This window comes from Nyctereutes procyonoides, unplaced genomic scaffold, assembly GCF_905146905.1.
Source record: "Nyctereutes procyonoides isolate TBG_1078 unplaced genomic scaffold, NYPRO_anot_genome, whole genome shotgun sequence".
Lineage (NCBI taxonomy): Eukaryota > Metazoa > Chordata > Mammalia > Carnivora > Canidae > Nyctereutes > Nyctereutes procyonoides.
The window spans coordinates 17,052,172-17,070,504 of NW_026575052.1; the positions used below are offsets into that span (position 1 = coordinate 17,052,172).

The following is an 18,333-nucleotide window of genomic DNA, read 5'->3' on the forward strand; positions in this document are numbered from 1 at the left end:
GCTGTGGTTTGCTGCTGCTTAACTGGAGAGGGACAGGGGTTGGGAAAATGTTCTTTCTGCCTGCTCTAAGTACTGGACCCCAAAATGGGCCTCTTCTGCTTTTTCTTTTTTTGAGAGAGAGAATATCTTAAGCAGGCTCTGTGCTCTAGGCATGGAGCCCAACGCAAGGCTTGATCTTACAACCCTGGGATCATGACCGGAGCCCGAAATCAAGTCTGGTGTTCGACTTAGCCACCCAGGCGCCCCAGGCCTCTTTTATCGTCGAAGGAAAAGTCAGTGTCTGTGATCCATCCAATTCATCACAGTCCCTGCTCCTGCTAACATTACAGGGTCAAAAGTCCAAGATACAAGCAGCCTATGCTGGGTGAGGGGCCCGGCAGCTGCTCCACACTTGTGTTTCTCCCTCCTGAGATGGTCCAGCTCACAGTCCCCATCCAGACACTCTTGTTCAGACAGTTTATTTGAATTCATGACAGTGATAGTGATTCTGATTGATGCCTTATGGAGAAGTACCCCACCCTCTCTGAAGAAAGATTCAGGCTGCACATCTGCCCTACTTCTGATATTAACCCACAGCTGGTTTAGGGAATGTCTCAACCCAGCAGGATCAAGGGAAAAGAATCACAGGAGCCCCAGGGCAGGCCCTGCCCCCAGTGCCAAGCCTCAAGCCTCAGGGTTGGCAGGCACTGGGGAAAGCTGCCCACCACTTGGTAGACCACTAGGTTCTCTGTCTTCCCCTCCCTTTCCTTTTTGAATCCCACAATTTCCTGTTGGGGAAAGGCTGTAATTACCCCAGTTCAGGCACCAGATCCCAGACAGAGGCACAGCTGCTGGGATAACTCTAGGAAAACATGGGAACCAATATTTTTCCAATTAGAAGGACTGTGGCAGAAACCTTTTCTATGAGTTATATTGAAACCAGGTTTCTCCAGTCAGCTGCCAGGGGAAGAAGGTAGAGCTGGACTCCCTGCTGCTGCCCCGACCTCAATACTACCCAGGAGATCAGTGGCTCACCACAGCAGCCCCGACAGGATGTTTCTGGATTCTGGGGAGATTGAGCTGCCGCTTACTGAGTTCCACACCTAATAAAGTCCCAAACTTCCTGCTTTGGTGTCCTGGGAGATGGGGAAATGGGGTGAAGAAGGACGGAGCAAACTGAGACAGCAGATGACTCAGGGTGACAGGAGAAGGGAGCAGGATGCTGGATTAGCTAGCTGATGTTCCCTCCTTTCAGTGATTTACAGGAGACGCACCCCAGCTTGGTCATGAAGTTGGTTTGCTTCCACTGTGCAATGCAATCCTCAGAGGTTTTAAAATCAGCCTGCACAAAAAGAAACAAAAGCAGTGAATGTGGTGGCCACGGGGCTGCAGGAGAGCAGGCTCTTACGCTCCAGTGGTGCGGACAGACCTGCTGGACAGACTGAACTGCTCTGCCAGTGGCTCACCATGGTCTCTCAGATCCAAACAAGCACATCTGAGGCATTTAGTTTAGGAAAACAGTCTCGAGTAAGTGCAAAGAACTATGTATCAAGATATCTACTGAATAGTGAAAACCTGAGAACCTCAGTGTCTTACATTAAAGATAAAATAATTTTGTTACATTATGGTAATTATGATATAATACTATGCAATCAGATCCCCCCTCTCAGTGTTTAAGAAGATGGGGAAGTTTTTCTGGCATCAAGTTAAATAAAAAAATAAACTTATAGCAGGACTCAAAGTATAAATACATTACTTCCATACATAGAGTCCACAAAGAAATCCTCACTGATGCTATTTTCTGGTACCTCTAGGCAGCAGGACTATGGATATTTTGTTTTCTTCATGTCCCCTATATTTTGGACATTTCTGCATGGGAAATTTATTTTATAGCCAGATAAAATAAATGATTCAAAAAAGCAGCCTGGAAATGTAGTAAAGAGGGAATGGATAAAACCACCAGCCTGCCACATGCAGGAGGACAGTGGTAGAAAGCACTCTGAACACCTCCCAGAAACACCTGGCTGAGCGAGGATGTGAGGGATTAACTAGGGAAAGCCACAGGTGTAACGTTAGTGCCACGAGGACAGTGAACTGTTGTAGTTTTATTCCCTGATGCAGCCTGAACCCCTAGAGTGATAGCTGCCCCATCTATCGGGCTCAGTATCTGTGGGAAGAAGGAACACATTCAGGGGTCCCAGGGACGGGCTGTATGTGAGTCCATGCCCCAGAGGGCAGACAGAGAATGAGTGCTCTAAGATCAAGGTGGGCGGGGGGATCCCGGCTCCATCACTTCTGGTGACCCTGTGTGGCCTTGGCCAGTATCCTGCCAGACAAAATAGGGATAATCCTCTGATCATGGACTGAGGATCAGAAGAGGAAATGTCTAAGTCCCTCACACCCCCTCAAATAGTCTATCCACTCTCAGTAGGTGCCAGAGCTCCCATGCTCTGCAGGCACCTCCTCTAGAAAGGTCTGGACTCAGGAAGGGAGGGGCTTAGAGGCAGGAAAGCCCAGCATGGGAGCAAAGGCCATGGTGGACTCAGTAGCAAAGCAGTCTGGGGACACAGCACAGGTGGCCCAGGCAGGAGCCAGGGCATTGCCATCTACTTACCTGCAACTTCTCAAAGACTTTCTTCTTGGGCTTGAGCTCTTCATCTGGTTGGCCCTTCTCATAGCCCTTCACAAACACTCGTTCCCCAGGAGCAGAGCCTGCAGGAGGGTCCAGAGGCTCAACTTTGCGGTTTACTCCTTCCCTGAGAAGACACACAGGACGAGGACACGGTGAGGCTGTGGACTGCCCACAGCCGCCCTGGAAGCCAAGGTATCAGGGCCTGCATGGAGGGGCCACAATGCCGGAGGCCCAGGAGATCCTCAGCACTGAGTTACATTTCTGGACGGTATCAGTGCTGCCTTGACCCTCTGTTGGGAGAGATACCAAAATCTGGGCTTTTGGAGGAGGAAGTAGGACAGAACAGAGACAGCAAGGCCCAGACAGCTAGTCAGAATTAGGTTTGACTCCTGGCTCCATCTCTCACTGGTAGAGGGACTTGGGCATGCACATACTGCTTTGAGCCTTCAACTTCCGTCTTAATAAAACTGACTTTGGGTAAAGTGCTTCACGCACAGTACTTGTACAATAAATAATTCCTTCATGCATCATCTTTTGGATAGTGCTCGCAGGGTTTCCACTTGGCGCATGGAAGGGCACCATGTAGGCTGATTCCCTCATCTCCCCCCACACCCCCTTCTTGCACTCTGCCCCAAGTTCTCACTTACATAGAGGCACAAAGAAGCATGCCTTGGGACTCGATGCCTCTCATCTTCTGGGGTTTCAGATTGCACAGCACCACCACCAGCCTATCCTGCAATTCCTCCTTGGGCACAAACTGTACCAGGCCGCTCACGATAGTCCGGGGTTCAGCTTCTCCCACATCAATCTTCTCCACATACAGGCTGTCTGCATCTGGGTGCTGCCAGCAAGAGACATTAGTCCCAGACAGTGTCATATGGAATGGATCACGGGTGGGGCCCGATGAGCCCTCTGACTGCTGAAGTGGGCGTCCATTCCTCAGCAGAGGCTCCTAAGGGACCCTCTGGGGCAAACTCTTTCCAGGTCCCGACGACAGTAGAATGGGTTGTAAAAGTACATTTTAGTCTCCACCAAGAGGCAGGCTTTGAGTAGAATGAGGTGTGCAAGGAGTGTCCTCCAGGGGTGAAGACAGGCCTGGACTGTCTGGGTGGCTACATGCTGCGCCAGCCTGGTGGATGGGTGGGGGACAACGCTGGCCGCACCATCTCAAAGAGCACTGGCAGCTATCTCAAGGTTGTTTCAGTAGTTGGGTCTACACAGTGAAAAACATTGCTGAGAGAGGGAAAAAAAGCCACAGCAATGGTCCCAGGTTACATAACCTTCTGTCTCTGGGAAAAAGGAAGTCCCTTCCCCATTTTCAGGGGTGGGTGGGATGGGACAGGGCGACAAAGTGCTCATCCAAGATAAGGCCTGCAGCTAAGTCCAGACAAACTGGTAGAGACCAGAGGAGTCTATGGGACCGGATTTAGCGGATAAGCAAGCTCCCTCTGACTAATATCTTCCCCCTCTATGAGTTCCTGGCTGTGGTTGGTTGCATAAGGTCCAGAGGCAGCAAAGGGAAAAGCCTGATACCTGGGGTTAGGCGCCTATGTTCTGACTTGCAATATGACCTCGGGGATGTTACTTCCCATCCCCGGCCAGGTTTCCTCCAGACGGAAACAGACAAATGTGACCCCTATCTGCCTCTCTGGGATGTGATGAGAAATGAGTACCTTGTCCACACTGATGACTTTCCCCACACGGATATCCAGCCGGGATGGGATGACCTCCTCTGGTTCTGAATTTTTGGCAAGGCCTTTGGCAACTGGCTCTGGGAATGAGAAGAACCCGAGGGGTCAGAACTCTCCTCCTTCACCATGACAGGTCAACCGCTGAGCCCACCCAATGAGGACACCAGCAGGGGTTTAGCGCAGAATGCCCAAAACATACCCATTTACTTATTAACTTACTTTACTTATTTAAAGATTTTATTTATTTACTCATGAGGGACAGAGAGAGAGAAGCAGAGGCACAGGCAGAGAGAGGAGCAGGCTCCATGCAAGGATCCCGATGTGGGACTCAATCCCAAGTCTCCAGGATCAGGCCCTGGGCTGAAAGCGGGCACTAAACTCCTGAGCCACCCGGGCTGCCCCAGAACATACCCCTTTAGTTATATTTTCTTTTTTTCTTTTTAAAATAATCTCTACACCCAATATGGAGCTCATACTTATGACCCCAAGCTCAGGAGTCATGGGCTTTTACCAAATGAGCCAGCCAGGTGCCCCTAGTTACATCTTTAAAACAGGATCAGCAACCTTTTAGAAGTGACATGCCAGATTTTCATCTATTCTCTCCCTCAGTTATTAGCTGGAGAGGAGGGAAGAAGAGGGATGGTAGTAGTTTTGCTACCTTTAGGTATTTCCATTCATGCACTCCACATACATTTTTCGAGTCTGGAAGGTCACACAAAACCATCAATGTTAATATCTCAGCATCATGGATAAGTGGATGGTTAACTAAGAGCCACTCAGAAGCATATGGAAAGGTATTAGACAAAGCTAAAGATGAGCTTCCCTAAGGAGCTGTACAAGCTCTGCCTGAACAGCTGTGTTACCTCATGGTCTAACCCAGCTGGTCTCTAACCAAAGAACATTTAGTGAAGCATCACAGTATGTATCTCACACCAGGAGACTTCATACAACAGGATGTAATCACTTCACAGTATCGCCTAGACCTAGATCAAGATGACTCAAGTTCCATTCCAGGAGTTAATGGGGTAGGATATCCTTGCACTTCATGCCCCCTGGCTTCTAGGGCTCTCAGTTTGAGACCGATCTTTCCCTGAAGCCCACTGACAGGCTCTCTGTCTGATGTCATGCACCCCTTGGCCCTTCCCCGCACCCTGGCTGGCCTTACTCTGCTTCGAGGGATCTGGGTAGGCAGCACTGGCCAGTTTCTTCAGTGCAGGAGTATTAAACTTTTCCCGGATAGGATCCAACAACTTGTTCAGGGCGACTTCGACAGAATTCTTGAGGTCTCCAGGGTGTACAACCTGCAGAAGTGTACAAAGGCCCAGTGGAAGGAGGCATCGGAGTGGGGCACAGGACATCTGAGTCTACTAAAGATAATGTGTATGTAGAGTACAGGCTATTGATCCTCAGAATCACCCTAGGAAGCTGACAAAGCCAAGAGGGGGGAAAAAAGTTTAGGAAGATTATTTTACCTGTCTGAGATTTAGGTTTTTTGACTCTGAATTCCATACTAAATTGAGGATTTTTACTTTATTTTTTTAAAGATTTATTTATTTGAGAGAGAGAAAGAGAGAGAGAGCGCATGCAGGGGCAGAGGGAGAGAGTGAATTTCAAGCAGCCTCCATGCCCACTGTGGAGCTCCATCTCATGACCCGGAGATCATGACCTGAGCCAAAGTAACTTGAATGTTTTTATTAATCAAATTATTCTAGTCCCTCCATTCATGCTTAGAGTAGTGGCATAAACCAGGTATCATTTGCAGGTGGAGAAACAGAGAGGCAACCCCAGGAGACAGCCTGGGGGGTAGCTAAGTAAGTGAGAAGAGCGAGCAAGTGCGTTGGAGTTGAACCAGGGTTAGAGTCCCTGCTAGCTGTGTGACCCCTGGACCAGGCACTTAATAACCTTCTAAGCTTTAGAGGGTTATTAAGATGCTTTACTTAAGAACTGAAGAGAATATCTATACCTCAGAGACTCAGAATGAGGATTCAATCCCACAATGTGGGTAAATATGGTGAGTGATTCTAGTGCGTGGTAGGAGCTTAGCAATTCAATTTTTCTTGTGTCCTGTGACTAGTACTTTTATACTTTTCAAATCTTCCCTGAAAGGCTCTGCTAGATATTCTAAGGGGTATCTCTTAGCCATGAATACCTGTAATACAACAGTGCCTACATTTTAGTTTCTGATGATATTCCTTCATTTCCTTAGGAATTTTTTTTTAAAGATTTTATTTATTCATTCATTCATTCATTCATTCATTCATTCATTCATTCATTCATGAAAGACACAGAGAGAGAGAGGCAGAGACACAGGCAGAGGGAGAAGCAGGCTCCACGCAGGGAGCCTGATGTGGGACTCAATCCCGGGCCTCCAGGATCATGCCCTGGGCCAAAGGCAGGCTCTAAACCGCTGAGCCACCCAGGGATTCCCCCTTAGGAATTTTAATAATAGAAAAGCTTTAGGCCTCCTCTGTCCAGTATGATAGCCACTAGCCTCATGTGGCTATTTATTTATTTATTTTTATGTGGCTGTTTAAATGTAAACTACAATTCAGTTCCTCAGTTGCCCTGGGCACATAGTAAGGCTTACCTGCCACACACAGCCAGTGGCACCTATGTGACACAGCACATACAGAACATGTCCACTGTCACAGAAAGTGCTACTGGCTAGTGCTATTTCAGGCTTTTTCAGATATGTTTCTTCTATCCTTCTTATTATTCCAATAAATGACTAGCCAGTAGCACTTTCTGTGACAGTGGACATGTTCTGTATGTGCTGTGTCACATAGGTGCCACTGGCTGTGTGTGGCAGGTAAGCCTTACTATGTGCCCAGGGCAACTGAGGAACTGAATTGTAGTTTACATTTAAACAGCCACATGAGGCTAGTGGCTATCATACTGGACAGAGGAGGCCTAAAGCTTTTCTATTATTAAAATATGGGGTTTGTGGCCTGCCTCGGGCTGGAGGGAGAGGATTTCAGAGCAATGGCTGTGAAAAACATCCAAAAAATAGGTCGCAGAGCTCATAGGTCTTTTCCTCTATTTGATGTTCAAACCCCCACACTAGGTTGCCTGCAGTGGGCTTCTGGTCTCTGCTTGAACACCTCAGTGATGAGGTCGCAAAGTTAAGTGAGGCAGTCCAGCTTGTTGTCATATGACAAAGGTCGCTGCACAGCTCTCCCTGATGTTGATTCTGAACATGCTTCACTATGGTCCCCACCTGTAGACCTGGCTTAGCCCTCTGGGGCCACAGGAAGAAACCCAACCCTTCTCCCATGAGTCGGTCATGTTATCTGAGGAGGACTGGACACAGGCCTGATTCCCAGCCAAACATCCCCAGTTCTTTCAACTGTGCTTCCGTGACAAGGGTTTTGGTCTATTCCCTATCACAGCCTCCTTCCTCTCCCCACCAACACACCCCAGACTATCAAATAAACCTCATAAAACTGAAGTCCAGGGCTGAAGGCACAACCCCAAATGTACTCACAACAGTCGAGAACTGAATAGACTATTGGCTCCCTGGTTCCAGACTCCACATTTCTGATGTCTTACACCAAGACTTAACATTTCTGACCATCCAATCACACTACTGATTCAACCCAAAGTCAGAGTCAACCAAAAGCCCCCATTCTAGTCCCCATATGCACCACTATCACATCTTCCCTTTATGACCTGGCCCTTCCTATCTTGCCCACAATAATTCATGCCTCACCTTTTAGATTCATGTCAGACCATGCCATTTTGCGATTCCACATCATGCTATTTCACCTTCTGTGTCTTTTGGATGTTGTCCCCTCTGCAAAGCTTTGCCGGACAGCCAGGTAATCAGTTCCTCCTATTTTACCTTTGGACTGTGTATACATCATCATCATACAGTCACACAGCAATACTATTTGTTTATATGTCTGCCTCTCTTTCTGGACCATGAGTTTCACAAGGATTTAATCCTCTGTAATGCCAGCACCTACCATGGTGCCTAACTCATGGGCACCTAATAGTTCTTTTGTGAAGCTGTCTGTTGAGATCAGCAGTATCCTCTATGCTGTCCTTTCCTAGATGTTTCTTTTTTAAACCTTGACTATGCACCTCTCCCTAAAATGGTTCATCTTGCTGGGTTTGGTCCTTCATTCCAGGTTAAATCCTTTGCAGAGTGAATAGGATACTAATATATTAGTTTTGTGCCATTTGCTTGCCTAACCTGTGAACCACCCAAATCCTCATTAAGCCATTACTCACAATACACAGCCCTGGAAAGCATCAAGCAGAAACTTGGGGCAGGTACTAGAAATCTGCCTAGGCCAAGAAGGAGAGGTCCATCAGAAGGAATTCAGTGGGGATTACGCCTCCTTTGGGATTACCTCATCAGCAAAGTCCTTTTCTAGGTCCAAGTAAACGGTATAGGTTTTGTTTCCACCCCATTTCTCATCTCGAAGGATCACAAACTCTGTAAGACAAAGGATCCATGCCAACAAACTCATCAATAATGGCAGAGTCAGCATTCCTAGCTCAATGTTATGGATATTTAGAGTTTTTGTTGTATATTTTAAACTTTATTATATGGCATTTTATTGTTCTTAAATCAGATGAGCTAGCAACCCAGCGGCATCCAAGCTCAAGGGAAAGGATCGTGCCTTACATTTCTTTCATATTTCTCTAATTCAGCATGCCTGTGCCCACCCTCATTTCTACAACCCCTGCCCACCCTATCACCCCACATAGAGTAACCCAGTGACAGTCTCATGGGCAATGAAATGATATCCCAACTGCAAGTGTACACTGGTGTATTAGAAGTCAGAGCACAGAATCAGGGAAGCCCATCTCTGAAGGAAGACTCCTAACAAACCACAAGTATGATCACAATACTAGTTTTGCTACTTTGGCCTGGCCTCTGGGAAGCAACCAAGGAGTGTCTTACCGGACTTGAGAGGAAAGAGGACATGCTTGATGAAAGACAAAACTCCATTGTTCTCCACATTCCCTGGCTCACAGAAGGCCTTCTTCAATTTTTTCTTCACATCTTCCTTCCGGTCTAGGAGATCAATCTTGGACTCCTAGAAGCCATGGAGGAGAAAGGACCTCTTATGGTGGGAAATGAGATAAGCTCAAATACTCTGTGTATTTTAATGTTTTTTTTTAAAATAGTTATACATTAACAACTTTAAAAAAAGCAGAATTAATCAGAGTCAAGAACCACTCACAACATTGCTAAAAATAATGATTTCAATGTTCCTGTGTTCTTCTAAGGCCTTCAACACAGAGCATTGTTACAAATTTATAGTTCTTACAAACTTCTAGTTGGAGAACAAATGTCTACCCTTTGCTTTTTCACTTGAGACTATATTGTAAGTATTTCTGAGTGGCTACCTAGTCTTTCCTTATAATTTTTATGCTGTATCATATTCCCAATTATTAGTGACAATATACTTTCTAAACTGTTAAATTATTTTCTAATTTTTGTAAACTATAAGCAATATTACAATGAACATCTCTGCAGAAGTTTTTTTGTTTTTGTTTTTGCTCTCTCTAGGATTCTTTCCTTAAGCTACCTAAAACTGCTAGGCCCAAAACTATTTTCTCAAAGGGGCATACTAATCGTTACTGCCCAAAACAGTGTGTGAGAGGACTTGCTACATGGCAACCCCCAATACCAGGTACTGTCTAGTATCTAGAGCCGTTCTCCCTTTCAGGGTAATAGGTATTGTTTCTTAGTTTGGAGTGAGTAAGCTCATGGTTCTTGGTGTTCAGTGGTTACCAAATTCTGGTCCATGTATGTTTGTATATGAATCATCTGGAGTGCTTTTAAAAAAATGTAAATCACTGGGAGATGACTCAAAATCTCTTGAGGCTGGGCCAGGAATCTGTATTTTTAAAAAGCTCTCTGAGTGATTCTGATGTAGTCATGTTCAGAAACTGCTACTAACTCTGATTTCCAGGGTTAACATACAGTGAATGTGACTAAATGGTGTGAGTGGTATGATAGTTTGTGAAAGAAATAACTAATACATGGAGCATTTTAACACAGAGAAAAACAAATGAGTATATTATTCTAAAAACTCTAAGTTTCCATGCATAAATTTACTGATCTCTGTTCAAAAAACTGAGAAGCCAGATTGAAAGAACTAGATGAACATCCAACCATGACTTTAATCAGAATCACCTGGTAAAATATGAAAGTAAATACAGATTCCTGATATTGTCCAGAACTACTTTATCAGAATCTCTAAAAACAGTCTAATCGATGTTGTTTTTTTTTTTTTTTTTTTTTTTTTTTAAATTCCCTAGGTATTTCTGAAGCTCAGCTGTGTTTGGGAGTCCAGAATTCAACCTTTCACATCTTTGGGTTCCACTAAGGCACCTATTCTGTACCCTTAGGGATCAAAACAAAAGTGTACTTTTCCTAAGCAAGACTTTTAAATGTTAAAAGATACTGAAAAAAAAAAAAAAGATATTGCAGTTATCATATTAGTTATGTCAAACATCACCTGAGAATTAAGATGCTATTTGGTAAAATGCAACCCTAGACTCATTAACCTCATTAAGAAGGCTGATTTTTATCACAGTTCTATGAATGAAGAAATTACTTTTGCTTGTGAGTTTTATCAGCAGCAATAAAACTGTTAAAATTATGATTGGATCCCATCAGGACTGCTTCTTGGTCCTTCAGTAGTCAAGAACCACTGAAATTAATTGGATGACTTTAGGTTCCTCGGAACTCAAATCTACAAGAATTCTAGTTAGCCGGGTGATTCTTCTTTCGAGCCCGCAATCTCTTCATCTCTTGCTGAAGATTTCTGAACTCAAGTCAGAGCTAGCAAACCCACCTCTTCTGAGGAACTCATTTTGCTGCCAGTTAATCCCGGAACCATAGGATTCATCAGATGGACCCGTTTTGAGTAGCCAAGCGCAGGGAGATACTGAGGAGTTAGAAAGAAATGCACAAACCAAGTATTAGTATAATTTTCTCCTCAGTGCTCCAATCTCATCTAATTTGGCCAGCAACTTAATAGTTTGATACAGTCCTTCCAATCTTTTTTTCTACCAAATATACAACCTTTCCTTCTTTCTTTTTTAAAGTTTCTTTTTAAACTTAGTTAACATACTGTATAACATTAGTTCAGGAGTAGAATTTAGTGATTCTGCACTTCCATACAATGCCCGGTGCTCATCACAAGTGCCCTCCCTCCTTAATCCCCATCACCTATTTCACCCCTCCCCTACCTCCTTCCCCTCTGGTAACCAGCAGTTTGTCCTCTATAGAGTTAAGAGTCTGTTTCTTGGTTTGCCTTTTTCTCTTTTTCCTCCCTTCATTCATTTGTTTTGTTTCTTAAATTCCACATATCAGTGAAATCATATGGTATCTGTCTTTCTCTGAGTGACTTATTCTGCTTAGTTAGCACTATACTCTCTACCTCCGTCTGTGTCATTGCAAATGGCAGGATTTCATTCTTTTGTGTGTATGTGTGTCTGAAAAATATTCCATTGTGTTGAATATACAACCTTTTGATGGTGTATATATAAGGTTAGGGACATCTCGGTGGCTCAGTGGTTGAGCGTCTGCCTTTGGCTCAGGTCATGATCCTGGGGTCCTGGGATGGAGTCCTACATCAGGCTCACTGCAGGGAGCCTGCTTCTCCCTCTGCCTATATCTCTGCTTCTCCGTGTGTGTCTCTCATGAATAAATAAATAAAATCTTTAAAAAATTATTTTTTTCTCAACTGCTTTTCTATTAGTATTACAGTGTGATTTTTACATTACGATAGATTTACTCTGCCACCAGAAACAACCATAAAAGGTAAGGTGGAAATATATAAAATGACCATTTGCAGGCATTCAACAGCAATAGGTGTACAACTATAAATCTTGACAGGAGGGAAAGCAAAGGTGACCCACACTCACCCTGACTTTCTCCTTGAGGGCTCTTTTCCCAAACCAGGTGTTGAGAAAAAGAGAATAGATGTCTGATGAAGCAGAGGAGACAGAGATTGGGGTTCAGGGCTCCCAGGAGGCTAGGATTTGGGAAGGGTTCCAGAGTGAAGTGAGCACCTTACCCCCAAATCTAAGTCAAAACTCCCCACTATTTCTGTGCTCATAGCTATGTGTGCATACAGAAGGATGCCAGGGAGTCTAGCAGATAACAGGTGCTGGGAGGCTGGAGATCTGCACAGAGATTTTATTTTATTTTATTTGCACAGAGATTTTAAACACCATATAGTGCTGGGGAAACAGAGGTTGAAGTTTAGATCCACTCAGAGTGGAGAGGTCTTTGTGAACACCCTAAGATTTGGGTTTGAGACTCCAGAAAAGTCATATAACAGGAATACGGACCACATCACAGGAGGAAGGGCAAAATTGAAATAGACCTGTTCTGACAAAGCCTAGAACCAGCCCCATGACAGGATCAAGGGGATAAGGCAGTAATTTAACAGTCTACAGAAAGCACAGCACACTATAAACATAATCCAGAGTCTCTACAACATATCTACAATGTCTTTGATAAAAAAAAAATATTAGAAACGAGAAACAGAAAATAATGGCTGATAGTTAAAACAGTCAATAAAAGCAGACCTAGGAATAATCCAGATATTGGAATAAAGATCATAAAAAAGATCTATAAATAAAGATCTATAAAAGAGAAGCAACTGGAAGCTCTAAAATGGCACGATATGATTTAACAGAGGACAGGATTGGTGAACTTGAAGAAATGTCAGTAGAGAATAATCAAACTAAAGCACAGACAGGACAAAAAAAAAAAAAAAGGGAAACAACAGAATATAAGAGATGTGTGGGACATAGTCAGGAGGTCGACCCTATGTATAATTAGGGTCCCAGGGCAGGAGAGAGAATATGACAGAAGCAATATTTAAGGAAATAATAGGGGACAATTTCCCAAAACTGCTGAAAACACTCAGGAAGCTCAGCAAAATCCAAGTAGGATAAATACCAAGAAAACTATATCCAAGAACACCATAGTCAAATTGCTGAAAATCAGAGACAAAATGCTAAGAACAGCTGGAGAAAAGCTGTATTATCTATAAAAGAGACACAATAATATTTACAGGTGATTTCTCAATGAAAACTAAGGAAACCAGAGGCAATGGGATAGCTCTTTAAAGTGGTAAAAGAAAAATAACCGCCAACCTAGAATTTGATATCCAGGGAAAACAAAAGAAAGATGTTTTCAGACAAAAGATAGCTGAAAGAACTCATTATTTATGACCCGTGCTACCAATGGCAATATTGGGGCAGAGGGGAGGAGGCATTCTTTAGGTTGAAGGAAAATGATCCCAGATGGAAGCCCAGAGCCACTGGAGTGCTGGAAGGAGTCAAGAGTACCAGGAAAGGTGAGTAGGACTAAGTATACATGAAAATTGATTGTTTAAAAAGGAATTTATAATAAAGTCTTGGGACTTAAAATACATGTAAAAGTGAACTATATGACAATAGCACAAACAGCAAGAAGGACTTAGAAAAAATTGTAGGTTTTTACATCATTGAGATGTGGCAAAAATATCTAATTTAAACTATAACACATTACAAAGACCCATGTTGTAATCTCTAGAGCATGGGTGGGCAAACTTTTCTGTAAAGGACCAAATAATATTTTAGACTTTGGGACTTGGCGCACACATGGTTCCTCCATACACACACAAACCATTCTTAGAGCTTGTGAGTTTCACAAAAACAAACCATGGGCCATCTCTGCTAGAATAATAAAAGTAGATTCAACTAAAAAGTTAACAGAGGAGGGCAGCCCAGGTGGCTCAGAGGTTTAGCGCTGCCTTCAGCCCAGCACGTGATCCTAGAGACCCAGGATCCAGTCCCACTGTCAGGCTCCCTCTTGGGAGCCTGCTTCTCCCTCTGCCTGTGTCTCTGCCTCTCTCTCTCTCTCTCTCTCTCTCTCTCTATCTATCTCTCATGAATAAATAAATAAAATCTTAAAAAAAAAAGTTAACAGAGGAGATAATACGAAATACTTAATCAAAAAATTTACATTTTAAGCATTCCTCATTCGTTAAATATACCCCAACACCATAAGCCAGTCAGAAAAAGATATGATCTCACTCATGTGGAATTTAAGAAAAAAACAAAGTAGCAAAGGGAAAAAAATATATATATATAGAGAAACCAAGACATAGACTCAACTCTAGAGAACAAACTGATAGTTACCAGAGGGGAGGGGGATGAGAGGATGGGGGAAATAAGGGATAGGGATTAGACGCACACTTGTCCTGATGAGCACTGAGTAATGTAAAGAACTGGTGAACCAGTATATTGTACACCTGAAACTAATATAACACTGTATGTTAACTATACTGGAAATAAAATTAAAACAATAAAAAGAAAATCCAAAAGCCATTTAAAAAATACTATATAACATTTCATTGTGATGAGTTATCATAACATATATCATTTAACAATCCCTTGCCATTGGATGTGGGTTTATTTCTAGATTTTTAAAAAAGATTTTAAGTATTTTTTCTTTTTTTAAGATTTTATTAATTTATTCATGAGAGACACAGAGAGGGAGAGAGGGAGAGACACAGGCAGAGGGAGAAGCAGGCTCCATGCTGGGAACCCAACGTGGGACTTGATCCTAGGTCTCCAGGATCACGCCCTGGGCTGAAGGCGGCACTAAACCGCTGAGCCACCTGGACTGCCCAAAAGATTTTATTTTTAAAAAGACTTTATTTTTAAGTAATATCTATACCTAGTGTGGGGCTCAAACTCATAAGCCTGAGATCAAGAGTTGCATGCCTTACCCACTGAACCAGCAAGGCATCCCTATTTCTAGATTTTACCTTTAAACTGATAATGTGATAAAATACTTTCATACATAACTGAAGTTGCACTTTTAAGATTATGTCCTTAGCACCAATTTGTATAATTATTATGGCAAACTACCCTCCAGGAATTGACATTTCCGCTAACAGTGTTTTCTCCATACTCTTGCCAAAATGAGGTTTTGAGAAGCTTTCAGAAATAACAACCATTTCTCAGTAGCCCTTTCTAACTTACTCAAGTTCTTCCCCCAAAAAGAACTATTAAGGGTATGCTCTGATTTCCTCCTTTAAACCTTGTTAAAGGGCAGCCCCAGTGGCACAGCAGTTTAGTGCAGCCTGCAGCCCAGGGTGTGATCCTGGAGACCAGGGATCGAGTCCCACGTCAGGCTCCCTGCATGGAGCCTGCTTCTCCCTCTGCCTGTGTCTATGCCTCTCCCTCTCTGTGTCTCTCATGAATAAGTAAATAAAATCTATAAATCAATCAATCAATCAATCAATCAATCAATCTTGTTAAAGAGTTTCTCAGAAATGAGTGGTTTATGTGAGATCCAGAGCAATACGGACTGAATGCTCTGGGAAAGGCCAGTAGTTCTAACTGGTGGTCCTTGTCCCTAGAAATTGTTATTAGGAAAGAGCAAATCCAATAGGTCTGGGGACAGCTTCCTAGTAGCAGCAAGAGCATGGGCTTTTGAGTTAGATAGGTTTGAGTGCTAATTTCTGCTCAGTCACTAGCAGGGTGACAATTGACAACTTTCTTTCTTGACACTTAGTTTTCTAGTCTGCAAAACAGGGAGAACAATACCTGCCAAACAATATAGTTATGAGTAGTGGGACTGGCATATTCAAAAAAATTTAATTGCATACCCGAGGTACAAAAGGAAAAAATATAGGAAAGAGGATACGTACCTTCTCTGCAAAGGTAAAAATCTTTCTCTGATCAACACCTCCAAATTGGGCATCTACTTTCAAATACTCTTCATCTAATGCCTGTGGAAAAAAACACATGAGCATAAACTCCTACTGTATTTCTTCTATATGGATCTGAGATACCAGAAAGTTTTGAAAATCATACTTTTTTTTTTTCTCAGAAAGTAGAGCCAGGAAGCAAATAAAGTAGCATTCAGCCTCCTTGTAGGCCTCAAGAGTGGCATAAACATTTGCTGAGTGCCTGAGGTGAACCGTACTCCATGTAGATGTCATGGAGGAAAACGTTAACAGCCCCTGCCTTCAGGAAGCTCACAGCGTAGTGGGGCAGGGAAGGAAGAAGACACACCATAGTCATGTCAAAGGTACCCAGCGAATAAGGCAGCCTGTGACAAATGTCAAATAATGGCATAAGAGGGCCCCCTGGGTGGTTCAGCTGGTTAAGCATCTGCCTTCGGCTCAGGTCATGATCCCAGGGTCCTAGATGGAGCCCTACATTGGGCTCCCTGCTCCTCAGGTAGCCTGCTTTTCCCTCTTCCTCTGCCCCCTCTTGTCCTCTCTCTCTCTCTTTCTCTCAAATAAATAAAATCTTTTTAAAAAGTGGCATAAGAAGAATGTGCTGTGAGAGCTCAGAAACAAAAAGCAAGACTAAACTGGTAAACAAACAGGTATTATCACATACTACATTCCAGGCCTAGTGCCAGCCCTTTGGATGCAGAGTTGAATTGGATCCAAACTCAGCCTTCAAGAAGCCCATTACTCAGTTGAAAAAAGAGGCATATAAACATAATTTCAGTACAGTGTGTAAAGGGCTATCCTAGATGTTCATTTAATGAACAGTGCTAGTAGCTGGTCAGATAGGTGGCAGTGAAGGCTTCCTGGAATCAGACTGTGGGCTGAGCTTGGTTTTGAAGAATATATAGATGTTTTTCACCATGGAGAGGAAACAGATGTCAGAAGGCAGGGAGGTGTGAAATGTTTAGGGAAATTATGAGTGATTTAGTATGCAAAAGCACAAATGTCAGCGGATGGAGGAAGTGGTTAGTGAAGGCATCAGAGAAGTAAGGATCCTGAATACCACACTAGGGTGTCTAGCATCATCCTGGCCCACACTGTAGAAAGATCATACCAATAAGAGGGCAGGGCACAGAGTGGAGGCCTTTGGACTGGAGACAAAGAGAACGGTGAGGAGGCTGCTGTGAGTCCAGGTAAGAAACGATGCAGAACGATGTCAGTGGGGATGGAGAACAAGAATATATGTAAGAGATTTTAAAAGTAGAATTAATAAGATTTCATGTCTGATTGAATGGAGGGGAGAGGAAGAAGGAGAGGAAGAGAAAGGTGAGCAAGCAGGAACAATCTAGAAGAGCACTGTCCACTAGAATATTCTGGAATGATGAATATGTTCTCTATGTCTGTGCTGTCCCAATAGGTTAGCCACTAGGTGCATGTGGCCTGTGAACACTTGAAATATAGCCAATGTGACTGAATCCTAAAAATTTTAATTGTAATTATTTTTAATAGCCATATATGACCATAACTAGAGGAGAGGCTGCCATAGGGGACAGTGCAGATCTAAATGTCTCCAGGCTTAACACATAGAAAGCTCTTTTGTAAGTGATAAGGGAAGACTTGATATTCTTATACCAAATATATTTTTTAAAAAGTTTGTTTGTTTATTTATTTATTTATTTGAGAGAAAGAGAGAGTGTTTGTGCTCAAGTGGGAGAAGCAAAGGGAGAGGGACAAGCAGACTCTCTGCTGAGCATAGAGCCTGATACAGGGTACCATTCCATGACCCTGAGATCATGATGTGAGCCAAAATCAAGAGTTGGATGCTCAACTGACTAAGTCATCTAGGCACTTCTCTTATACTAAACATTATAGAAATACACAAAGAGGGGCACCTGGGTGGCTCAGTCTGACTCGGTTTTGGCTCAGGTCATTATTTTCGGGTCATGAGATGGAGCCCTGCATTGGGCTCCAATATGGAGTCTGCTTGAGGATTCTCTGTCCTTTCTCTCTATCCAGCCCCCCACTTGAGAGTGCACATGCTCTCTCTCTCACATACACAAATAAAAAATCAAAAAAAATATATACAAAGAAAAAACTAAGTCTATTATCATTTTTGTCCTACCTTTTTTTTTTTTTGTCCTACCTTTTGAGCTAGTAACCAGTATTAACAACTTGGTTTGAATTTTTCTATCTTCTCCTTGCTCAACAAATACACATGAAATATGATATATTTTGTTTAATGGAAAATAGGATACCTAAAATATATATACTTTTTGTTAAAGATTTACTTATTTTAAAGAGAGACAGAATATGC

At 43.1% G+C, this 18,333-nt stretch overlaps 1 protein-coding gene across 1 annotated transcript in view; it reads right to left on the reverse strand.

Annotated features, from left to right (window-relative positions):
• Positions 1–442: 442 nt before the first annotated feature.
• Positions 443–18,333, reverse strand: part of YARS1 (tyrosyl-tRNA synthetase 1) — a 33,468-nt gene continuing 15,577 nt past the window's right edge. The window contains exons 5-13 of the mRNA XM_055331489.1: positions 15,987–16,067; positions 11,121–11,213; positions 9,215–9,350; positions 8,658–8,743; positions 5,468–5,603; positions 4,285–4,382; positions 3,259–3,452; positions 2,594–2,735; positions 443–1,321 (exon numbers count right to left, since the gene is read on the reverse strand). Coding sequence (XP_055187464.1) covers positions 1,211–1,321; positions 2,594–2,735; positions 3,259–3,452; positions 4,285–4,382; positions 5,468–5,603; positions 8,658–8,743; positions 9,215–9,350; positions 11,121–11,213; positions 15,987–16,067 — 1,077 coding nt within the window. The 3' untranslated portion in view covers positions 443–1,210. The remainder of the gene's footprint in view (positions 1,322–2,593; positions 2,736–3,258; positions 3,453–4,284; positions 4,383–5,467; positions 5,604–8,657; positions 8,744–9,214; positions 9,351–11,120; positions 11,214–15,986; positions 16,068–18,333) is intronic.